At 42.1% G+C, this 23,837-nt stretch overlaps 1 protein-coding gene across 1 annotated transcript in view; it reads right to left on the reverse strand.

The window, feature by feature from the left end:
• The window catches only part of DEPTOR (DEP domain containing MTOR interacting protein), a 137,116-nt gene that overhangs the window by 82,416 nt on the left and 30,863 nt on the right, over window positions 1-23,837 (reverse strand). The window contains exons 2-3 of the mRNA XM_049853495.1: window positions 14,113-14,291; window positions 12,921-13,044 (exon numbers count right to left, since the gene is read on the reverse strand). Of these exons, the coding sequence (XP_049709452.1) occupies window positions 12,921-13,044; window positions 14,113-14,291 (303 nt within the window). The remainder of the gene's footprint in view (window positions 1-12,920; window positions 13,045-14,112; window positions 14,292-23,837) is intronic.

The following is a 23,837-nucleotide window of genomic DNA, read 5'->3' on the forward strand; positions in this document are numbered from 1 at the left end:
AAGGGAGCTTCCCACACAAAGCTCTGAACGATGGATGAATACCCTCTTCCTCAAAAAACTTGCAGCCACTGCTTCCACTTTATCATTTCTCTAAAAACTTGCAGCCACTGTGTACTCTGAGTGTCTCCCACCTGGGGGGCTCATCTTCCAGCACTCTAACAGACAATATTCTGTTGCGATCCATAGGGTTTTTGTTGGCTAATTTTTGGAAGTAGATTGCCTAGCCTTTCTTCCTAGTCTGTTTTAGTCTAGCAACTCTGCTAAAATCTAGGTTGCCACCATGGGTGACCCTGCCGATATTTGAAATACCAGTGGGATAGCTTCCAGCATCATAGCAACATGCAAGCCACCACAGTACAACAAACTGACAGATGGGTGGTGGGCTGGGGACCACAGAAGGCTGAAAAAAAGGAGAACGGACTTGACAGGGCAAAACAGCATCCTGCAGGACACAGAGTACCTCGCCATGCTGAGTGAACATGATTCTGGTTATAAAGCTGTATGTTTTTATGCAATTTGGGAAACACAAGGATACTACCAACTATATGCATTTTTCCTGATGCATTAGAAACATGTTCTGCATCAGATGAGGCTTCACTGAGCGTGCTCTCATTTAGTCCTCACAGCAAACCTGTGAAGTATGCATTTTCTTCCCGGTTTACAGAAGAAAAAACAGAGACTCAGAAAGGTTGAGTGCTTACTAATATGTGGCAGGAGAAGAACTTTGACCACGTCTCTCCAGATCCAGGAATCCTAAATGGTTTTTCCATTCTACACAATGACAAGTAACTACAAGGATAGACTGGCAAAATCAATGTTACATAAACTTGGTTTGCAGCCCTGCAATGACAGAGGATTACAGAAACTTGGCAGAAGTAACCAGTACAAGTCGATCTCCAACCTCAATGAATCCAGTTTGCTATTCAAGCAGCAACCTGTTTACCTTTAAGTCACTTCTAAATAAGAAGCCAGAGCTGGAAATCTGTAGATGACAATCAATGGCTGATGACTTCTGGCAAGCACAGCTGTCCTATTGCCTGTTTTGCATGTTAACAAAGCTCTGATATTATTGCCTTATATTACATAGGAGGGGAAGGATGGCATTACCAAGAAACAGTACGGAGAATGTGATTTCTACAACCAGATCCAAGGGGCTGGCATGAGCTAAGAGATGGACACTTTCTTCCCAGGCCTATTTATCAATTAAGCTGCACATTGTTTACCATTATTTAGTGGTATTGGTTACTTGCTACCGCCTTGGATTGAAGCTGCAGAAACTCTGAGAAGTAGAAGCTGCAGAATAAAAAATAGCTAGGATCATGGGCTCTGGAGCAGGAAACCAGGGTTTGAAGATGCTTCCCATGCTTTCTAGCTGTGTGAACTTAGGCAAGTTAGCTCACCTCGCTAGCCTCAATTTCCTTATTTGTCAAAGGGAGGATGACAGTATTTACCTCATCAGTTTGAAATGAGGATTTCATAAGATGCCACATGAAAAGTGCTTAGCATGCAATAAGCATCAGTAAAGCCTAGATGTCGTGTTTCCTCCCTTCCTCATTACCATCTACATCTCCAGGTTTCCTCTGCTGTCTCTTCAACATCTGGTCCTAACGGTTTAGAAATCACCTTGCTTTTGTCTTTCTCTTGCTTGCCAGTGCATGAGAAGATAGCCTGCATCCCCCACCTTTGTATTTCCAATATCTCTTTGTTCCCAGAAGCATTTTTACCTCTAGCCCCTGGGCAAACCAAATGGGAAAACACGGTGTAGTTCCACACCCAAGGATGTGGGCTGAGCTCAGCTACCTGGCCATGAGGCTGGCCCTGCCCTGGCAGGCCATGGCTGCAGCAGCAAAAGATAAAACAGCTAACAAAGCGGAATGAAGGCCAGTTATTTTTAACACACATGCACACTCTCTTCTTCTTGTTAGGGGATGTTGAGTGGATTTTCAATTCACAGTGACCCCATGTGACAGAGTAGAACTGCCTCATAAGGTTTTCTTACATACTTTAAACTACACTTAGAATGTGTAAGGCAGATAAAGAAACTACTCGGAAATTACCACAGTATAAAATTTATGTTGATATTAAAAATTACTCATATAAAACAATCAGTTTGTTGTATAATCTCTTTAGTCTCCAGGATCTCTGATGGGAAAACTACAAACATCTGTATAACCTGTTAGATGAGACATAAAACTTTGCATGGCTGGCCAGAAAGATTAAAAAAAAAATCAAAGGTGATGATAAGGAGTATCTAACAAGGATGTAGTTCTAGGTCAAAATTTTTCCCATGACTCTACATAGAACTAGACATGAACAATAACATCACTTAAATTTGTGTTAAATGCTCTGTGGAAAGAGATGATGACCCTTTAAAAACAGCATGTTTTTAAACTTTTTAAACAATGAAGCTCTTTTCTCAAATGAAATCTCATAGAGAATCCCACATTTCAGTTTCATTTTTATAACATTTACTTACAAAAGATATATAGTAAAGTCTACAAGTTAGTTTTCATTTACACACAAAAAAACACAGAAATAAGGGGAGTAGTGAGGATAACTTTTGCTGTTCCAATGATCAGCCACAAAAGCCAATTAATTTGAGCATTTTGTTTTAGTTGTTGAAAGACGATTCTCCATAGGCCTCTCACAGTTCCTTCACGTCTTATAAGCAGAAGAACTGACACAGCTTTTGTTCCAGATTAACTTTTCAGGTATGTTTGCATAATACACAGCCTTGGAAGATAAAGGTAGTTTCTCCCTCCGGAGCAAAAGGGCAGATTTGTTTACTATCCAATAACAAAAAGAGAATGTTTCAGACTGGGACAGGAGCAGGTTTGTTTGCAAACTATTATAAAAGATTCAGGTTCCCCAAGCCTGGGGTTCCTCTCCTGTAGCACCGTGTACAGCAGTTGTCCCCCGTCCCTCATCATGTCACACTGTAGGAAACGCAGCTCGGGGAACCAACTTAAGAAAATGATACTCTGGCTGCTGCTACTGCTGTGAGTAACAAACTTGCCTGTGAATCTGACCCAAGGGCCTCATGTTTTCTGCCAGCCAGCTATGAGGCAGTGCCAGGCAAACCTGTTGGCTTGCAACTAGAGTAAAATCTTAGACTCTTCACAGTTTTTGTTACACATTATTAGAATCAACCTGAGTCACATGGGTAAGCAGTCGAAAAGGGTAATAATCTTTAAACCACTTACATCACAATCTTAGGGCACCTTCAAATATACCAAGAAGGCAGGAAACGTTTTATTCCAAGAGTCGATGAAACCACTAATTAATTTGAAAGCACAATATACTAGTATTCTCCAAAGTGGAAAAATGTTGTACATAATGTACTAGAAAGTATTTTAATTAGTATACAGAATGGTAAAAATATATTTTGAACATAAAATGTGAACCCGCTTGCAGAATTCAAAATCTCAGTTTTGAAAAGCACTTCTATAACCAACTGGAAATAGATGAAGATGGAGTCAAAAGCTTGGAGACTTTTTTTTTTTTTTCCACTCTGGCTCCATGTCATTGGGTCTATGTCAGTCATTAAACCTCTCTGTAGCTCACGTCCCCATCTCCCAAATGGCATTAATTATGGCTGCTGAGTCTAACTCACAGAGTTGTACTGAGGATCAAACAAATTAATGTATAAAATGCTTTATAAACCCTACAGTGGCAGGACAAGGTAAATCTCTGGCAACTGTTGCTCACTGTTAAAAGCAAGCTCTCTGCAGCTCTTTCAGGGAACAAGCACAGCAGCACAGAACAACCACAGCCTGTGGATTCCTTTGTTCATTCAACAAATATTTATTGTACCAGGCACTGGGAGGGAACAGGAGAAACTTCCCAGAGCCCCAGGGCAGAGAAACCTGATTAAGATAAAACACACAGAGGGCTTTGCCCCCTTCCATATGGTTTCTCCCTTTCATTTTTCTTCTGGCCTGTGAAAGTGAGAATATCTTAAAAAAAAAAGTAATGAAACTCAGCAGAGATCTAATGGCTTCAGGGTCCTCTAAACCAATTCTTTAATCTGGTGTAAAACCCCCAAGCAGGACAGACTATGCCCCAAACAGAGAAACTTCTGGCTGCTGAGAAAAGCCAGAATCTTTAGACTAAAAACTAAAGTCTATAGGAACTAGACCTAAAAACCAAAAAAATCAAACCCGTTGCCATTGAGTCAATTCTGACTCATGGTGATCCCATGTGTTGCAGCATAGAATTGATCCATAGGGTTTTCTTGGCTGTTATCTTTACAGAAGCAGATCTCCAGGCCTTTCTTCCATGGTACTGCTAGGTAGGTTTGAACCACCAACCTTTAGGTTAGTAGACAAGCATAAACTGTTCGCAGCACCCAGGGACTTCAGAACCAGACCTAGGAGGGACCTGACTTCATGTGAAGGCTGAAGCCAAATGAGAATTGAGAAGTCTCCTCTCAAGTCTGGAGATGAAATGTGAATTGAAATTCTTAGGATTATTAAATAAAAAAAAAATTAAGGCAAGTGCCAAATCACACCTCAAACTGGTGTTCTCTTTTATAACTAATTCTGTATATTTATATATCACTTGATAATCCTGAGTTCAACTTTTTTCATAAAAAGGTCTATGTCTAATGAAAGACAATCAAGCTTTGCAGTTTGGAACATGCATCCAAAACACCTTCCACCATCTGAAGGCATGGGTTGTGTGTCTGGGGTATTTGTGACCACGCAAAAATTAGTGGAAAACAGTAAGCCCCTGTCTATGCCCTTTTCCTTGCATCTTCAGTCCATCAACTGGCCATAGTGAGTGCTCAGTGGTGCTTGCCCTGAGCGCACTTAGAATTCCTCAAAATGACAAGGTCTAGGCATGGATCCACAAGCACGTACCCTCTTATTAGCACTGCCCCAAACCTGGAGGCAGAAGATGAACAAGAGCACACACTCACAAGCACTGCTCTAAGCTAGGTCCCACTCTGTGTACTTTACACACATTAGCTACTTCAACTCCCACAAGAAGTCTAGGAGGCCAGTATAATCTGAATCTCCATTTCCTAGGTAGGCAGAGGCACAAAGAGGTGAAGCGATTTGCTTCAGGGCACAGGGTCAGGATTCCAACCCAGGCAGCTTGGCTCCCAGGCTCTTAACCACTACACTAGGCTGCATCTAAAAATAATGCGATAAAACAATAGGAGGTACCATTTATTTGTATTATTATTAATTACCTAACTAACTGAAGCACTAACATTTCTTGAGCTCGCACTCTGTGCCAAGCACTGTGCTTAGCACTGCACAGGTGTATTATCTCACTAAATCCCCCAACAGCCTTTCCATATGGGTTCCAGCCTTATGTCCATTTATGACTGCAGATCAGAGAAGGACAGCAGCCTGTTCCAAGTGACAGAGCACACGAGTTGCGAAGTTGGGACCGGAACCCGGGGCCATGTGATTCCAAAGGTCACAGCCACACTCCCTCACTATGCGGAAGGACACCTGCCCCATATAGCTTCCCTTACACTGGGGAGACAAAAGGTCCAGCTTGTTGTTTGAGTATCTCTAAGTTAAGGAAGCTGGAGTGATATAGATACTAAGAGACCACAGAGTCATTTAAATTTTTGTTCGGAAACACAGCTTTGCCCTACAAGAGCACACTGAGAAACACCTACATGGGTTAAAAAGTCAGGGTACCCCAAAAATCAGCACAGTTCAGCAAAACCTCAGCCAGAAACCACAGAGTTTCATAAAGTCCTATTAATAGCACAGAACAAATAAGCAAGAGACAAAAAGGAAACACTGATAAGACGGCCAACCCCCCAGAGCTGGTGGGAGGTTGTGGCGAGACGAGCAGCTTCAACATCTGCCACCTGGGTTCAGGTCTTGCCTCTGTCCCTCTCAAGCTGTGTCACCCTCATGCATAAATCACTTGACTCCTTTGGGCCCAGATGCTCCTTCTAAAAGTGGGGGTGATAACTTATGCTCCGTCTAATTTGTAAGGAGATTCAGATTGAGATCATCTAGTAGAAGGCCTTCGACAAGCTTAACTGAGAAATAAAAGGCATCGTTTTCCTCATGTCTACAGAATAGCGTGTTGATTTACGATGAGGGAGAGACCTTTCACTCTCTTTTTCCAACGTCTACTTTAAAATCCTGTGATATTTTCAGTAAATTCCATACCCTGATACCTTATAAACTCCATGTTGCACTTTAAAGTGAACTACATTTTTAAGTAAACATTGATTTCACTCATTTCATCTCCAGTAAAGGAACTGGAAAGTATTTACGAATAGCCTAGTAAAAACTAGCTAGCATTTTGGCCTCCCGGGTTCAAATCCCAACTCGGTTATTTAGGACTGAGGTGACCCTGGACAAGAGATTCAGCCTCTCTGCCACATTTTCCTCATCCATAAAATGGGGACTATGATAGCATTTAAATAAGGGTTGCTATGATGATGAAATAAAATACATTAGTCAAGATCACTGATATATATGATGATGGAATAAAATACATTAGTCAAGATCACTGATACATACTCAGCAATCAACTAATATTATCTATTATTATTATCTTAAAAACAAAACAAAAGAGAGCACGTATTTTGCAAGACCTTCATTCCCAAATGTTAGAAATATCCAAAACAAGGGTAATGGGTAAAAGAATGGGGGGCGGGGAGCTTCAATATTAAAATTAATAAAATACTTGAAAAGATGAGTCATGAACAAAATCAACTATTCACTTCTCAAAGTTAAAACGAAGAACCCCAAACTTACAAAATAATAGTATATACCAAGATTAATAGAAAAGATGGTGACTTAGTTATCTAGTACTACTATAACAGAAATACCACAAGTAGATGGCTTTAACAAACCAAAATTTATTTTCTCACAGTTTAGGGGGCTAGAAGTCTAAATTCAGAGCACTGGCTCTAGGGGAAAGCTTTCTTTCTCTGTTGGCTCTGGAGGAAGGTCTTAGTCTCTTCAGCTTCTGCTCCTGGTTCCTTGGCGATCTCCACGTGTCTTGACATCTATCTTACCCCATCTCTCCTCTGCTTGCTTGTTTAATCTCTTTTATATCTGAAAAGAGATTGACTCAAGACACACCCTACACTAATCCTGTCTCACTGACATAGCAAAGACAATCCATTCCCAAATGGGATTATAACTACAGTTATTAAGGTTAGGAATTTACAATACATATTTCTTGGGGACACAATTCAATCCATAACATTCCACCTCTTGGCCCCCAAAAATTCACTTCTCTGCCACATGCAAAACACATTCACCCTATCACATCATCCCAAAAGTCTTAAGTCAAACTCATCTTTTGTCTCATCTAGATCAAATATGAGTGAGATGTTAGGCATATTCCATCCTGAGGCAAAATTCCTCTTCATCTGAGAACCTGTGAAATCTAGAACACAGGTTATATGCTTCCAGAACACAATGGTGGAATAGGTGCAAAGCGTATATTTCCAGTACAAACGGGAGAAATTGGAGGGAAAGAAGGGATAACCGGCACCAAACAAGTCCAAAACCCAGTTCTTCAGGCTTGAAAATAATCCTGTTCTCTAAGACCATCTAGGCAATGGCCCTGTCCTCCAGACACTGGATGTAGGCCACGCTCTTTGGATTGTGGAAGGAGGCCCCTTGGTCCTGGACTTCAGCTGTGCCTTCCAGGCTCACTGGGACTGCAAATCTGCTCCCTTGGCTTTGGGCAGCCCCATTCTCCTAGTCTGTCTGAGTGGCAACCCCTTCCCCTTGGCCCCTGCAGGCCCTGTTCTTCTGCCCCTTGGGCGTGGCAGCCCCACCTCCTCAGTTTTGGGTGGCGGCCCCATCCCCCTGGCACACCTAAATGGCAGCCCCACACTCTGGAACCAAGTTGTCGAAGGTTCAACTTTTGAAACCTAGGTGGCTGTGGCCTCAACATTTGAAACTGAGAAGGCCCTGCTTCTCATGCTCCTTCTAACAGTTCTGCTGATCTCTGAGCTGCTCCAGGGATAGTCTTCTGCTTTTCTTGGAGGACAACAGATGTAACTCCTTTGGCCTGTTTCCTGCCTGTAGAATTCTAAGAGACAGTTTTCTTTCCTTTTGTCTCTGTCTCTGACCACTTCAGTCTCAAGTGACAGGTTTTCTGCTGTAGTGGTTGGTTAGATCCATCAGTCACAGGCTTACTCTTTAACAAAAGATTGTGTATCCATATCCTTGGTAAACCTTCTAGGACACGTGTCCTTAGTGTGTACAACAGGGTTTTCCAAATCTCTAGGTTCATTTTTAGCTTGCACAGCTCATTTTTAGGTCCATCTTTTTCCTCTTGCATTTTCTTATAAGTGGCAAGGAGAAGCCACGTGGCCCCTTTACAATCTTCCTTAGAAATCTCCTCAGCCAGGTATTCAAGTTCATCACTTAAAGTTCTCCCTTCCATCAAACATTTGAATATAATTCAGACAAGCTCTTTGCCACTGCATGAAAAGCATCACCCTTCCTCAAATGTCCAATCACATGTGCACCATTTTCTTTTAAAGCCTCCCCAGAGGAATATTTAATGCCCACATTTCTAGCCACATTTTGTTGCCGGTACCATATGTATTCTCTAAGACAACAGAGACGTTCTCTATAGCTCTCCTCACTTCCTTCTGAACCCTCACCAGAACTGTATTTGACATCTATAATACTACCAACAGTCCCTCAAAGGCAATCTAGGCTTTTACTATTTAAAAAAAAAAAAAACTTGTTGCCATCGAGTCGATTCCGACTCATAGCAACCCTATAAGGCACCTTAAAACTCTTCCAGCCTCTACCAACTACCCAATTCCAAAACCGCTTCCACATTTTAGGTACCTGTTAGAGCAGCACCCCACTATTCTAGTACAAAATTCTGTCTTAATTATCTAGCTTTGCTATAATAGAAATACCACAAGTGGATGGCTTTAACAAACAGATATTTTCTCATAGTTTAGGAGGACAGAACAACAAATTCAGAGTGCCAGCTCTAGGGGAAGACTTTCTCTCTCTGTTGGCTCTGGAGGAAGGTTCTTGTTTCTTCTGAGATTTTTGCTTCTGGCCAATCTTTATGTGCCTGGGATCTCTCTTCCCCCTAGCTTGCATTTAATCTCTTTCATATCTCAAAAGAGACTGACTCAAGATACACCCTACACTAATCCTGCCTCATTAACATAACAAAGACAATTCATTCCCAAATGAATTTATAACCACAGGCATAGAAGTTAGGATTTACAACACATATTTTGGGGGAACATAATTCAATCCAAAACACATAAAAAATATTTAAATGGGTACACTAGACATAAACGATCAAACAGTTTAATCGAACTGTTGATTCCAAAGGCCCCAAAGTTTGTTCCACGTATGTTCCAGGAACCTAGAGCTGGGGCCAAGGTTTATGAGACAGCAGCTAGGCCACCCAAGGTTAAGTACTTATTAAATTACTTTTTCCCAGTCCTAATTTCACAAGCAGTTTGAATAAATAAATTTACTTGGAAATTGAAACACTGAACATTAATGATTGGAAAGTCAACTGCATACAGAAAAAGTACAGCAAAATCGATCAACTCGTTCAGGGATCAAAAAGTTTATTCATTCTTTACAGCAAATATTTACCATCTACGATCTGCCAGGCATGCGTTAAGCCATAGGAGATAGGTTAAGCCATAAAAGGCAGCCCCTACTCTTAATTTCTTGCCGGGTGGTACAAACGCTTAACTGTCCTTGGCTGCTTACCAAAAGGTTGGAGGTTCAAGTTCACACAGAGGGAGGTTCAAGTCCACACAGAGCTGCTTCAGAAAAAAGGCCTGGTGATTTACTTCTGAAAAATGATTGGCCATTGAAAACTCTATGGAGCAGTTCTAATTTGACACACAGGGTCACCATGAGTCAGAGTTGGTTCAATGGCAATTGGTTTTTTGTTTGTTTGTTTGTTTTTGCGATTTTGTTACCCGTAAGGTGCCTAGAGTCTAATGCAGGAAATACTCCACAGAAGAAATTTTAATACAATTATTTGTTGGGGTAAACACACAAGAGCGTCACCTAACTCCATATTAAGGAGTAGGAGAGGATTCTTAGAAAGGCCACAATTAATGTAAAGCCAGAAGAAATCAGAGTGAACTAGTGTTATGGACTGAATTATGTCCCCCTAAAATATGTGTTGTAAATCCTAACCTCTATGCCTGTGGTTATAATCCCATTTGGGAATGGGTTGTCTTTGTTATGTTAATAAGACAGGATTAGTATAGGGTGTATCTTGAGTCAATCTCTTTTGAGATGTAAAAGAGATTAAACAAGACAGCAGGGGGACAGATGGAGGAAGAGAGATGCCAAGTCACATGAAGACTGCCCAGCAGCAGAAGCTCAAGGAGACAAAGACCATCTTCTAGAGCCAAACCAAAAAAAAAAAAAACCAAACCCATTGCCGACTCATAGCGACCCTGTAAGACAGAGTAGAGCTGCCCCATAGAGTTTCCAAGGAACACCCGGTGGATCTGAACTGCCGACCTTTAGGTTAGCAGCCGTAGCACTTAACCACTATACCACCAGGGTTTCCCCTCTAGAGGCAGCAGAGAAAAAAGGCCTTCTCCTAGAGCCAGCACCCTGAATGAGGACTTCTACCCTCCTGAACTGTGAGAAAATAAATTTCTGTTTGTTAAAGCCATTTACTTGTGGTACTTGTTACAGCAGCACTAGTTAACTAAGGAACAGCATATGCAAAAAGTACATTGGATTGTCACTTTCTTACTCTCCACTCTCCAATGGCTTCTTATTACACTAAAACGAAAGCCTCAATTCTTACCATGCTCTTAAAGACCCTATATGATCTGGCCCCAGCTCATCTCCTACTATTCTCCCTCCCACTTCCTGTCCTCCAGACACTCTGGTCTTCTTGCTGTCCTTAAATATGTGAAGCACATTCCTGCCTCAAAGCCTTTACCCTTGGTGTTCTCTCTTCTTGGGATGTTCTTCCCCAGACATTCACAAGGCTTACTCTATTCAGTTCCCTGCTCAAATGTCACTTCTGGGATATCTTCCCTGACCCCCCTATCTAAAATAAAATAGCTCACCACCCCCAGCAACTCTATTTTTCTTTCTAGCACTGGCAATCTGCTGTATTATTATATATTACACCTTCATGTGTTTATCTCTTTAGTGATAAAGAGAATGTAAGCTCCAGGAAGGCAGAGACTTTGTCTTTGGTTAATGGTGAGTTCCCAGGGCCTATAACTGTGACTGGCATGTGGTAAGAGCTCAATAAATACTTGCTGAATTAATGAATGAATTAATTAATGGGATGATGGCAGAAAAGGGGCTTGGATGGTTCGGAGACACACAGTTCTGTGTGGCTGGCATGCGGGACGTGAGGGGAGAAGCAACAGGAAAAGGGGCTGGAATAAGTCTGTTTCCTAGAAGGTATGAACAACTTGCTTTAAATTTTCTTATTTTTATCTTGCCATCCTACCCAAACCATTGGCAATAACAATTCTTTAACCAACATTGTCAATTATTGCTAATACCTGTTCCCATACTGTGGTTACTTAGGTCCCAAGAGATAAAACGTAGCTTGAGAAGAGTGTTACATAATCCCTCGGCTTCCTTCAGAAATAATGATCTATGTTTTTGAGCAACATGGAATCTTTTCAGTTTGAAGGGACCATAATGGTAATTTAAATACCTAATACCTGCTAGAATTTTACAAAAGGAATTAAGAAGGTAAAAGGGAACAGCAACAAAAGACACTCAAATATACAAATGGCTGTTCATGGAGTCCTTCCATGGGAATTCATGGGAGTCAGGGAAATGAGTGATTTTCTGTACTTCAGTATAAAAAGCAAGTGATAGGAGAACTAGCACATAGGAGAATGCTAAGTGGTGAGCTCCAGAAAGGCATTAGAACAGAACTGGAGCAGACAGAGCACAGAACACAGGAGGGGCAGAATTAAGGGTGGTCATCAATTTTGTGTTCATATCTGGAATGGCTGTCATTTGTGGGGTCCTCCTTCATACCAGAGATACAGAGCTAAATACTTAAAGACTTGATCTAGTTTATTCTTTTAATTCCCACGGCAGCACTAGGAGGTAGATGCTCTTATTATTCCCGTTTCACAGATGAGAACACAGAGGCTTACAAAGGAAAGTGTCAAGGTTAGAATTCAAACCCTGTGTGGCTCCTAAGCCTGAGCTCTTAGTCATCTGACCACCTGCTCCCACCTACCCACCCACCCCCATCATAGAGTAGGCTCTTTTCCGTGAATTACAAGTATTTTTTCAACTCCCTGAAGTTTGAAAAGTAGTTAGGGTTAGGGAAGGGGTGTCATAGCTCCTGTACTCCCTTCTCTAATGGTTGCCTAGGAAAAAAAACAAAAACAAGGAAGGTAGGACAGGAAAGGGACCACAGGAGCAGATCAGTTCAGAGATCTACCACATGGGGATTCAAGATCAACCAATCAAATATTCCTGATATTCATCTCCTCAAAGGGCTGAAAGATTATTCCTCTTAGACATCCTGCTATCTGAAGGTCTCTCACTACTCATCTCTTGACCTGACCCTGAACTTCCCCTGTACTTGACGCTGCTCCTCCAGCCATTTACAAGATCAAACCTCAAAGTTATACAACCACTCTATTTAAAGAGGGAAAGGGCAACCACACTGGCAAACATTAAGCTCCATCCCTTTGTTTTTACTTCTGGAGTCTTGTTAAATTGGCTTAAACATAGACAATATTATTTAAATAGATTTTTTATTAAGAATCTTATGAAATCAACTTAATTTCTGGCGAAAAGAAAAGCAAATAAGTGATAGAGTTTTCTCATATTAAAAGGAACAGTTACGTAATCAGCCCACATGGAACAAGCCAGGCTGAAATAAACATGATCAAAGACTGAAATAGCCCTGCTTCTCTCTACAAGTCAAGATTACAGTGGGGGATTTCACGGGGGACATACTTCTCATATAGCCTCTGTCCTCTCATGAAGGCCTTCACTTCATTGTCCAGTGGGAAGGTGCCATCATCCTTTCGAAAGCGGTAGAAGAGTTTGACATCCTTGAATTCCTTATGCTCGTCACATACTGAAACACAACAGAGCAGTAAATGAGGGAAAAAAAAAAAATCACTCTTAATTAGTCAAGTGAAATAAGATGCTAACAAAGAACTGCTTCACTACCTAACTTTTCAAGCCCATAAATACCTTAATGTAAATACGTTAATATATGTAAAATATTTAATATAATACCTGGTAGAGAACAAATGTTCAGTATTGTTAACTAAGTTAACTATCATCATCATTATTATTAAGAGTGTCACAAAATTCATCATTCATTCCATAATTCTCCTTGAGCATAGTACCAGGGCAGGCATGAGTCTCAAAACATTTACCATTTAGTGATATAAAGAGAAATGTCAACGTGCAATTACAATACAGGGTGATAAAGTTATGAAAGAGGTAGGGGGAGACTGCAGTGGGAACACAAAGTGAAGTACCTCACCCAGCTTTAGGGAATGAAAGTTCCCATGAAGAGTCTGCATGTAAGTGGAGACCAGAAGGATGAGTACAAGTTGGGCAAAAATGGGAAAAAAGAACATTCAAGCTCAAGGCAACAATACATGCGCAAAGGCCTAGGCTGGGGTTCGAGATTTCAAGGAGACATATTCTTGAATATTAGCTGAACCACTGCAAGTAACAGCAAAAACTTTGAAACTGCCTAAATGTCTATCAGTTTGGATAATAGATACATGTATCCATTAGAATGGATAAATATATGACAGCACACTCATACATGGAATAATATACACAGTGAAAATGAAGAAACTGGAGATACTATCAACGCGGATGACTCTCACAAACAGCATGTTGATCAAGTAGCAAAAGAACAGACACGCATCTCAATGAAGAATGTAAAGCAGTATGATATATTGCACGGAGATGCATACACATAAAGTAAATGTAAGAAGAGCTACATAAAAATAAGCACAAATAACTCTTGGAGGAAAAATAGGAATGTGGTTGGGTTGAAGTACAAGCGAGACAAACTAAAGTAAAATGTTCTATTTTTTAAGTGGGTAGGTTCATGGCAGAAAAAGAATATTTAGTCTTTCATTTCCCCTCAAGTCACCTTGACTGTAGCCATCTCACTCACCGTGATGAATAATGCCCCGGTCTGCTAATTTCTGCATGAGTTTAATTGCCGTCTCTCTGTCAGAAGCTTCCTTGTGTTCAATCAGCCAGTCAATCAGTTCTTTTGCTACAAAGCAGTTTGGGTAGGTTTTGAGGTGATGCCTTCTATCTTTAATCACTTTTTCTTCATGTAGCCTGAGCCTGGAAAGAAAATTTAGCAATAGCTTTAGCAATTTTGATGATAACACAAACTATTAAATGAATCACAGAGTAGGACCAAAATGGAAATTCAAAATGCATCAGGGTGCCATTAAAATATCTTCTTGGCAGTTGGTCACTTCCATACCATCAAAGCCCAAAGACCCCACAGAGTCATTCCACCCTCAGATCTAGAGGTGATACCTGCAAATGTGGGGGAGTAACAACCACAGCAAACTCAGAGCTTTCCTGCTACCCAAGAGGATGCGAAAAGCTCTCCTACCCCGTTACTCAGCCTCACTCCCTTTCCCTTCTACCTCCACCAGTGCAGTTACTGCTTCAAACATCTAACAAACAAAAACTCTAGAAGCTTGTTGAAACAAGGCTCAGTGAGAAGGCCAAAAGAACAAGGTTTTATCCAATCAGAGTGACCATAATTAGGTAAGCCAAGCAGAATGTCTCCTCTAAGATTTAAGCTAGAGCTGAAGTTTTCAAACTCTATTTGTGCCATGCAACAATTTCTTCAAATAAAAATTTACCCAGAAGTCAGTGTGTAAAGCAGAAATTTGGATAAGGGTGTCAAGTCCACAGTATTCCCTGGTCTTCCCACTTAGTTCTCCTACATACCCACTCCATATCCCCCAGACTACCTACATGGAGAAATCCTGGTGGCATAGTGGTTAAGAGCTAGGGCTGCTAACCAAAAGGTCGGCAGTTCAAATCCAACAGGTGCTCCTTGCAAACTGTATGGGGCAGTTCTACTCTGTCCTATAGGTTCACTATGAGTTGGAATTGGGTACCTACATGGAATTCTTGGAACAAAGGCTAAAAAAAACAGGACTAGAAGGCATCACCACTACTTGTCTGTCAGCTTGTTGTACTGTGGTAGGTTGCATATTGTTATGAAGCTGGAAACTATGCCACTGGTATTTCAAATACCAGCAGGGTCATCCATGATGGACAGGTTTCAGGGGAGCTTCCAGGCTAAGACAGACTAGGAGGAAAGGTTTGGCAATCTACTTTTAAAAATTAGCCAAGGAAAACCTTATGGATCACAACAGAATACTGTCCAATATGGGGTTGCAAAATGTGCCCTCTAGGTTGGAAGGCACTCAAAATGCAGTGATCCCAACAATAGACTGAAGCATACCAACCATCATGTGGATGACCAGAACTGGGCAACTGTGTCATTCTATTATATATGAGGTCTTTATGAGTGGGACCCAAATCAACAGCAACTAACAACAACAACCGAAGACACGGAAGAAATTAGCCAATCTGGAGTAAGAAGGAAATGGGGTAGGCCAGCACAGAGAAGCTGGGGGCAAGAGAAAGAGCCCCTGAAGGTACACCTGAAAAATGGCAAGAGACACCAGTGTCTGGAGCTGCCCCAGATTCTTGGAGTTTTCTGGTTCCTCATTCAAGCCATGGGCATCTGTCTTAGCCATCTAGTGCTGCTAGAACAGAAATACCACAAGTGTATGACTTTAACAAAGAGAAATTTATTCTGGCATAGTCTAGTAGGCTACAAGTCCAAATTCAAGGCATCAGCTCCAGGGCAAGGCCATCTCTCTCTTTTGGCTCTGGAGGAAGGTCCTTGTCATTAATCTTCCCTTGGTCTAGGAGCTTCTTTGCATAGGAACCTCCAGTCCAAAGGACACAGTCTACTCCTGGCACTGCTTTCTTGGTGGTATGAGGTCTCCTACTCTCTGCTCACTTTCCTTTCCTTTTATCTCTTGTAAGGTAAGAGGTGGTACCAGGCCACACCCCAGGGAAACTCCCTAATCTTGCTTCATTAACCACAGGCAGAGATTAGGATTTACAACACATACGAAAATTATATCAATCACAAAATGGAGGACAACCACACAATACTGGGAATCATGGTCTAACCAAGTTGACATATATTTTGGGGGGACACAATTCAGACCATGACAGGCATCCATACAATAACACTACCAATCCCCTCTAGAGGCTGAGTAGACCTCCATTCCCTGGAACCAAAAGAATCTCACTACCCAAGGCTCTAAGACCTTCCACTCTGACCCCAGACCTCATCCCAAGCCTCCTCTCCTCTTTCTCCACCTCCCAACCACAAGCATGTCCGCCTTGCACTCTGGATACACCTGACTCTTCTCCATTGCCTGAACATGCCAACCGCGTTCTATGGCTCTGATTGAGACACAGGCTCCTCTGCTTAGAAAGCTTTCTCCTTTTGCCTTCAATGATTATAAAAATTCTACTTGTCTGTCAAGGACCACTTTAAATGACACCTCCATTTAAAATTTTCCTAGCCTTTCAAAGTCAAAAAATATCCTTTTCTCCTGTGTTCTCCCACAATATATCAGTGCCATCCATAAAACATTTATTCCACTGTATGACATCGAGATGAGGTCAGTGATACTAAAGAAGAACTGCTTATTTGTTGTGGCGATTCTAGTGCCCAGCACATAGTAGGTGCAAGATCCTCACTGATGTGAAGATCAATTAGTGCATATACTATGCATTCAGCATTGTGAGAGGCAAGGGGCAAATACAGAAAAATACCCATTCCAAACCAATCCACACTGACCACCGGCAAGAATGGCCATCTCTATTTTAGCCACATTTTCAGTCCCACTGGCTAAAGAATTTAAATGTAAAAGCCACCTTCCCATCAGTCATCTCAGGCAGCTGGTTCAAAGGCTTTAGATTCAAGGTGATTCTGTAATGTTCTATTCCTGTCCAGCTAACCAGCTGCTGAAATTGCATCAGACAATTTCCTCTTCCAGCCCTAGGAGAACAAACACCACTTAGTTGCAGGGTGTTAATAATGCATACAAAATCACTATCCAACTGATAAGAAATGTGGAAACTGTTTTTCAGAAAAAAAAAAAAAAGCCTGCAGAGAACTGCAGCAGGCTGTGGGACTCAGGGAACAAAGGAGAGATAGAAACTACATATTCTCATTTAAAAACAGCGTCATAAATCTCAGCCAAGCACACATTTTAATTAAAAAACACAGCAAGCCAAAGCGTGGTGCTGACGGTATAAGCCTTGTGATTTCGGCAATGGTGCTGACATAGATATGCTTTAGACCAGAGCTATTGTCCTGTCCAGATGTGCTGCAACAGCCAATGTATGTTCTTGGGGATCAGGCAGCCCACACAAAGCTACTCTAAGCACCTACCTTTGAAATGATGAGAATAAAGGAACGAATGAAATCTAACACACTGCATTTCCTTTTAATGTTTGCATTTTATATTTAAACTTTTAATAATCAAAATAATATATGCTGATGGCAGGGAAAAAGTTTAAATAGGTATAAAATGAAAATTAAAAATCTCCTTCCTAAGTTCAGCTGAATTGACAATTATTGAAGTTGGGTAACTGGCAATGAACTGATAATTGTTAAAGCTAGGAGATAGGTGAATGGAAGTTTGATACACTATTCTACATACTTCGGTGTATGTCTGAAATTTTCCCCAACTCCCACTCTCCAAAAACAAATAAACAAACAAAAAAACCTGTTGCCATAGAGTCATTTCTGACTCATAGCAATCCTACAGGACAGAGCAGAAATGCCTCAGAGGGTATCCAAGGAGCGGCTGGTGGATTTGAACTGCCGACCTTTTGGTAACCACTGCACCACCAGGAACCCATTATTAACAGACGGTACTGGGTTATGTACATGTGCAGAAACATTTCACATACATATATTTGTGGTTTTTTTTTTTTTTTTACATGAAATAGGATGAACATACACATTTTATTTAATTTTGCTTCAAGAAGATGTTTGAATTCTCCTAGCCTGCTAAGAACAACAGAATAAATACAGACATTATATAAAGTATAGACCTGGTTAATGTAAACAGAATGTATGGGATTTTGGTGAGCCAGAAAGAGTTGCTCTCAGACGACACACACACACACACACACACACACACACACACACGGTAGAAGGCTGTAGGAATCACCAGCTGGTGATGATGTCAAATGCCCCACTAGCAAGGCTCCTTTTCAGGAGGGTTGTAAGCCACAGCTCTGTGAATCACGACAAAGTCAGAGTCATAATTTCAATACAGAGTCCTTCCAGGGCTCATGTCGAGTCAGTAACAAGTCCCATGTATGCTGTGTGTCTTGGCACAATGAACTGAGATGTAAACACACCCAGGAAGGAAGTGTGTTTAATTCCAAGTCCCACATATCAAGCACTATCTTTGACATCATGATAGAGTACTAGCAGAAATAAACAGTAATGTCTTACATCTGAACAGAGACACACATTATCAGAGCTGACCTAACAACATTCCTGAGAATCAGGAAGGCACTGTCATAGTCATTTGACAGATAAGGAAGCCAGCTTGGACAAATTGAAGTGACTTATTCAACTCATATTTTTATTAAGGAGTAGAGCAAGACCTGAACCCAGCTGTTCTGACTTCTACATTTAGAGAGCTTTCCACGCCATCAAATCTTTGCAAAATGGCAGAAGCACCTAAACCCACTCAGTGCCGTTGAGTTGATTCTGACTCATAGCTACCCTACAGGACAGAGTAGAACTGCCCGATAGAGTTTCCAAGGAGCACCTGGCGGATTCGAACTGCCGGCCTCTTGGTTAGCAGCCGTAGCACTTAACCAGTATGCCACCAGGATTCTACCTTCTGTTTATTTTATGCTCACATAGGCTACAAAAGAGAAAATATTCAAGTTATACTAAAGTGCCACCGTAAGGATGAGAATGTATGCAATGTACACATGACACCCATCACCTGTCTGTCAGTTTGTCATACTGTGGTGGCTTGCGTGTTGCTATGGTGCTGGAGGATATGCCACCAGTATTTCAAATATGAGCAGGGTCATCCATGGTGGACAGGTTTCAGTGTAGCTTCCATACTAAGACTAGGATAGTAGACTAGCGATCTACTTTTGAAAATTAGCCAAGGAAAACCTTATGGATCACAACAGAACATTTTCTCACTCGGTTGCTTTGGGCCTGTCATCAGAAGGGATCAAAGAAGACATCACGTTTGGTGAAGCAGAGGGCCAGCAAAGACGAGGGAGACCCTTGGTTGAGAGAGACTGGCACAATAGCTGCAATGATGGACTTGAACATGTTGTTGATTGTGAGGACGACATGAGACAGGGCAACATTTCGTTCCATTGTACATAAGGTCAAAGTCAGCTAGATAGCCGCTAACAACATATATCACGCAGCCACTGCACCCAATATAAATACAGAAGCGGCTAACACGTTGTCCTCAGGTTGCATTGAGCCAACATTGTGTGATTAAAGTGACACTACTGGGGCCAGGAAACAGGCCTGGTGAGAGTGCACACCATCCCTGAGAATCAGCATCAGTTCACGTGGGACATACGTACAACACACACTTTTTAATGATGTGTGCACAAAAACTGATGCAGCTCTTTTAAATCTCTGATCTCATCCTTGAGATAAGAGGTAAATACAGGGTCAGGATGAGAAGGTCCCTAAGTCAGCCTTGTTTATGGTGTCAGACCTGAGATTGTCACTTAATTCTTCTTGCACATGGGCTCTTTCCTAAGAAGTCTCCCATTTTGAAGAACAAAGAGTGACAGCATCAGTGTCTATCAGTATCTCCAGCCCTGATCTATTCCTTTCATGAGTCAGAAGAACCATGTCCTTCTCCTTTCCAAGCACATTTTCAAGAAGCTCCAAGATCTTTTTTCAAACGGGTCACTCATTATTTGTTTACACACCACACCCCCCAGGAATATCACCAACCCTTTAACTGTCATTTTACAGGGGAAGAAACAAGCCCAGAAGGGTTCAGTGAAAGAACTTGAGGAGGACACTAAGAGTCAGAGGACCAGGAATGGTTACTGCATCCACTGGTCCTTGTGGTCTTGATGAAGCAGTGGGCAGCACTCTCCCTGCCCAGAGGTGCTTCTGATCTTGAGCTCCTGTCACTGTTAGGCACCTCTGTAATGACAGGATACAGGTCTTGTCTCCATTCCACAAACATAGTGGGTTGCTCTTCATTTAGAACAATGGTTCTCAAACTGGACCATACATTGTGGCCCTCCCTTCAGCCCTGCCCCTCAAGACCTGACAGGGGCCAACATACGGTGCTATTCAAGGGGCAGCAAGTGGGGAGAAGAAAAGAAATTATAACCTCCAGGTAGGACTAAGAATCAATCCTATTATCTCAGCTGCATTAGTTAACAATGTAACTTCCCGCCCTCCTCATTCACTCACCCATAGCACAGCTGTGCAGCGAGACCACCAGGGTTCAAGCCCAAGTTCCATCATTATTTACTGTGTAACTTTGGACAAAGCATTCAACTATCTCATTTTCTCATCTCTAAGGTGGGAATAATCAAGTATGTCTCTTAAGGTTATTGTGAGGACTAACTAAGAGACTAAAGTGCTTAACACATAATAAGCATCAGTGGTCACTGTTGTAATAGTTATTTAATTATATATTTCATTGTCTGGTTCTGCCAGAAGCCACTAAAAATGTATTTCAGTTACTTTTTAAAACAAATGCCGTCCTCCTAGCCACTGTTTTTTGGCGAGGATGCAGGAATTTGCACTATATTTGCTTAATTGTGTGTGGGGGGGAGGACGGTAAGGGGGTGAATCAAGGAACAGTTAGGTGGACTGGCAACTACTGAGGAGCCCTGGTGATACAGTAGTTAAAGCACTCAGCTGCTAACCAAAAGGTCGGCAGTTCAAACCTACCAGCCCCTCCAAAGGAGAACGATGTGGCAATCTGCTTCTGTAAAGATTTACAGCCTTAGAAACCCCATACAGCAGTTCTACTCTGTCCTACAGGGTCACTACAAGTCAGAGTCAACTAAACGGCAGTGGGTTTGGTTTTTGGGTTTTGGGCAACTACAGGAGATCTGGCTGTTATCTTTTGTAAAAGGATTACAAAAACATCCCTGTGGATGGAATAGCAGTTAAAGGTAGAGAGAACTCAAGGGGCAAGTGAGCTCTCAGTCACTCTCTGAAATCACTGAGTCTTTGCTTCCAGCGAGGTTTGCTGGAACCACTCTCACCCCTTCTGGAAGTCAACTGACCTCATAACTAAAACCACAGAATTGTTTTAACTAGAAAGAAGTTATCTAGTTTAACTGGAAAGAAGCTATCTATTTCAAGCTCACCCCAACATCACCATTTTACAGATGGGAAAACTGAGACGTAGAGAAGCTAAGAGACTTGCCTGAGTTCCCTCAACTGGGACTTAAGCCTTGGGCTCCTGACTCTCCATTGTGACGCTGGCTGGGAACAGAAGCTGCTAATCTAGCATTGATCCAGGAGAGGCCCCTGAGGAGAGAGAGCTGGCCTAGCTTCTGTCTGCAATAGTGTTGGCAAGCCACTTCTGTTAACACCCAGAACAACCAAACTCACTCCAGAGAAAGACACAGCATTCAAACCAAATATTTAGTGTGGGAAATTTCTTCCCTGAGGAGAAAATACTAAAGACAATCTCAGGCCAATTTTAGACAAAGAAAAAAAATATATAGAAAGATTTAATAGAAAGCTACCATTAAAAAACTAAAATATTGTCCAATATCTCTCCTCCAGTGAAATATGAAAAACTCACGTCTAAGATCTGCAGGCTGAAGCAAAGACGAAAGTTAAAGGAGGTGAGAAAAGTGTCTCAGAAACCGTAGCCTCCGCCTGAATCACCTGGAGGTATTCTTAATGCAAGGATGTCCGGGTCCCACCAGCAAAGCTGCTAACTTAGTAGTTCTGGGACAGGCACGGTCATTTGCATTTCTAACAAGTCCCCAGGTGATGCTGATATTGCTGCTGCCTGGGTTACTATTAAACAGACAACACCGGATAGGGAATATAGTCAATTCCCAGGGACAACTTCACCTGGCCCTTTAATGTTACGCAAATTTGCCCTCACTTAGTAATGGCTGAACCAACCCCTACTCGCACAAATTCTTCTCCACAATCACCTTCGCTTGCTGCACAGGCAGCTTTTACATCCTGAGGAGGCTTCGAGCCTCTTCTTGCACTAAAGTCAGGCTAAGTAATAATTACATGCCCCTGTTTCCAACTTACCTACAAATTCGACTTAAGGGCAGACTCAGGAAGGGGACTGACTGCCTATAAAAAAAGATGATGGGGGGGCACTGAGGAGGGTAGAGCAGGCCATAACCTTGAATGCTGCTGGGCAGACCTGTGCGGGGCAGGGCTGGGTAAAGGCGAGACATAATCTCCCCATCCTGCATGCTTCCAGGCACTGGGGCACCCTCCTCAGGGAAGCAGGAATCCAGAGGCCTCAGGCCACACCACACAAAAAAGCAATAAAAAGCCAAGAAGTAAACTAACTGCAGGGCCAGCTTTGCTCATCCTGTGAATTTTAGGGATCCTCCCTCCTTTAAAGAAGCCCTGGTGGTACAGTGGTTAAGCACTTGTCTGCTAACCAAAAGGTCGGCAGTTCAAACCCACCAGCCACTCCTGCTTGCTGAGGCTTGTTCTTCCTTGAGCAGGTGCAAGGCCTTCTATTCGAATAGGAAGGCACAAAAGGTTTTTAAGAAGGCCCCTGGCTGAGGGACAAGTGACAAGCTCACTCATTAAAATGTAATCAGTTAATCGGCAAGTATAAATGATGGTTTTAAATCTGTTCCCAATTTGATGAGGTAGGGAAGTTTAGGGCAGGCGGGCGTACCTGATTAAGAGGGAGGAAGGGAAGGAGTTTGTCCGGAGGGATAGATGCACATCAGGGAAGCTGGGGTGCAGCTTGGCTGGAATCAACAGAAACCAGGTACCCCCACGTTGTAGCATGTGCAGTTCCTATCAAGGTAATGTGGCCTGGGGTAAGAGACCGGACATCAGTGTCCTGAACCAGAAAAGGAAGAAGCTGGCTAGATTTATCTCTAAAATCACTTCAACTCTGACTTTTCTGTTTTTATGGACACCCTGATGAGCCTCCAGGGTAAATCCTCACAAGACCAAAATAAAACAAGCTGTTTTGGGCACATTTTGTACTGAAAAGATCTACCGCAAACCACAAGGCCAGGGAGCACAGAACAGCAAATTTCATTTCCTTTGGTTTTCCAAACAAGGATGAACATATTAAAGCAAATCTTGTGCTAAGCATGCAGTACAAACAGTCTAGGGTTACAATCATCTATTTTCAGCTCACAGGACAGATGCTGAAGCTGCCAACGCGCCTCAGGCTTTGGGTGTTCAGGTCTATAACATAAGAACAGGGATAAGGTTTCTCTGAGCTTAAAAATATTCCAGGAGTCTTCAAGAGTATTATCAGAAAAAAAAAAAAAAATCACTTCAGGGAATTCTACTGCAGATGGTTCTTGGCCCACTCGTTGAGAGACTTGGACTTGGTTATAGCTTACTCCGACCTTTCACTCAGGAGCTGAGTGCAAATTGTTTGCCCCTCCCAGGGACCTTGATCAGTGACTTAACCCACCTAAAGAAACGCAGTCCTAACTCTCCAGACAGGGATTGGACTGGACTATAAGACAGATAATGATACTGATGAGGAGTGAGCTTCTTGGTTCAAGTAGACACATGAGACTATGTGGGCAACTTGGTTCAAGCAGACA

Source organism: Elephas maximus, chromosome 15 (assembly GCF_024166365.1).
Source record: "Elephas maximus indicus isolate mEleMax1 chromosome 15, mEleMax1 primary haplotype, whole genome shotgun sequence".
NCBI lineage: Eukaryota > Metazoa > Chordata > Mammalia > Proboscidea > Elephantidae > Elephas > Elephas maximus.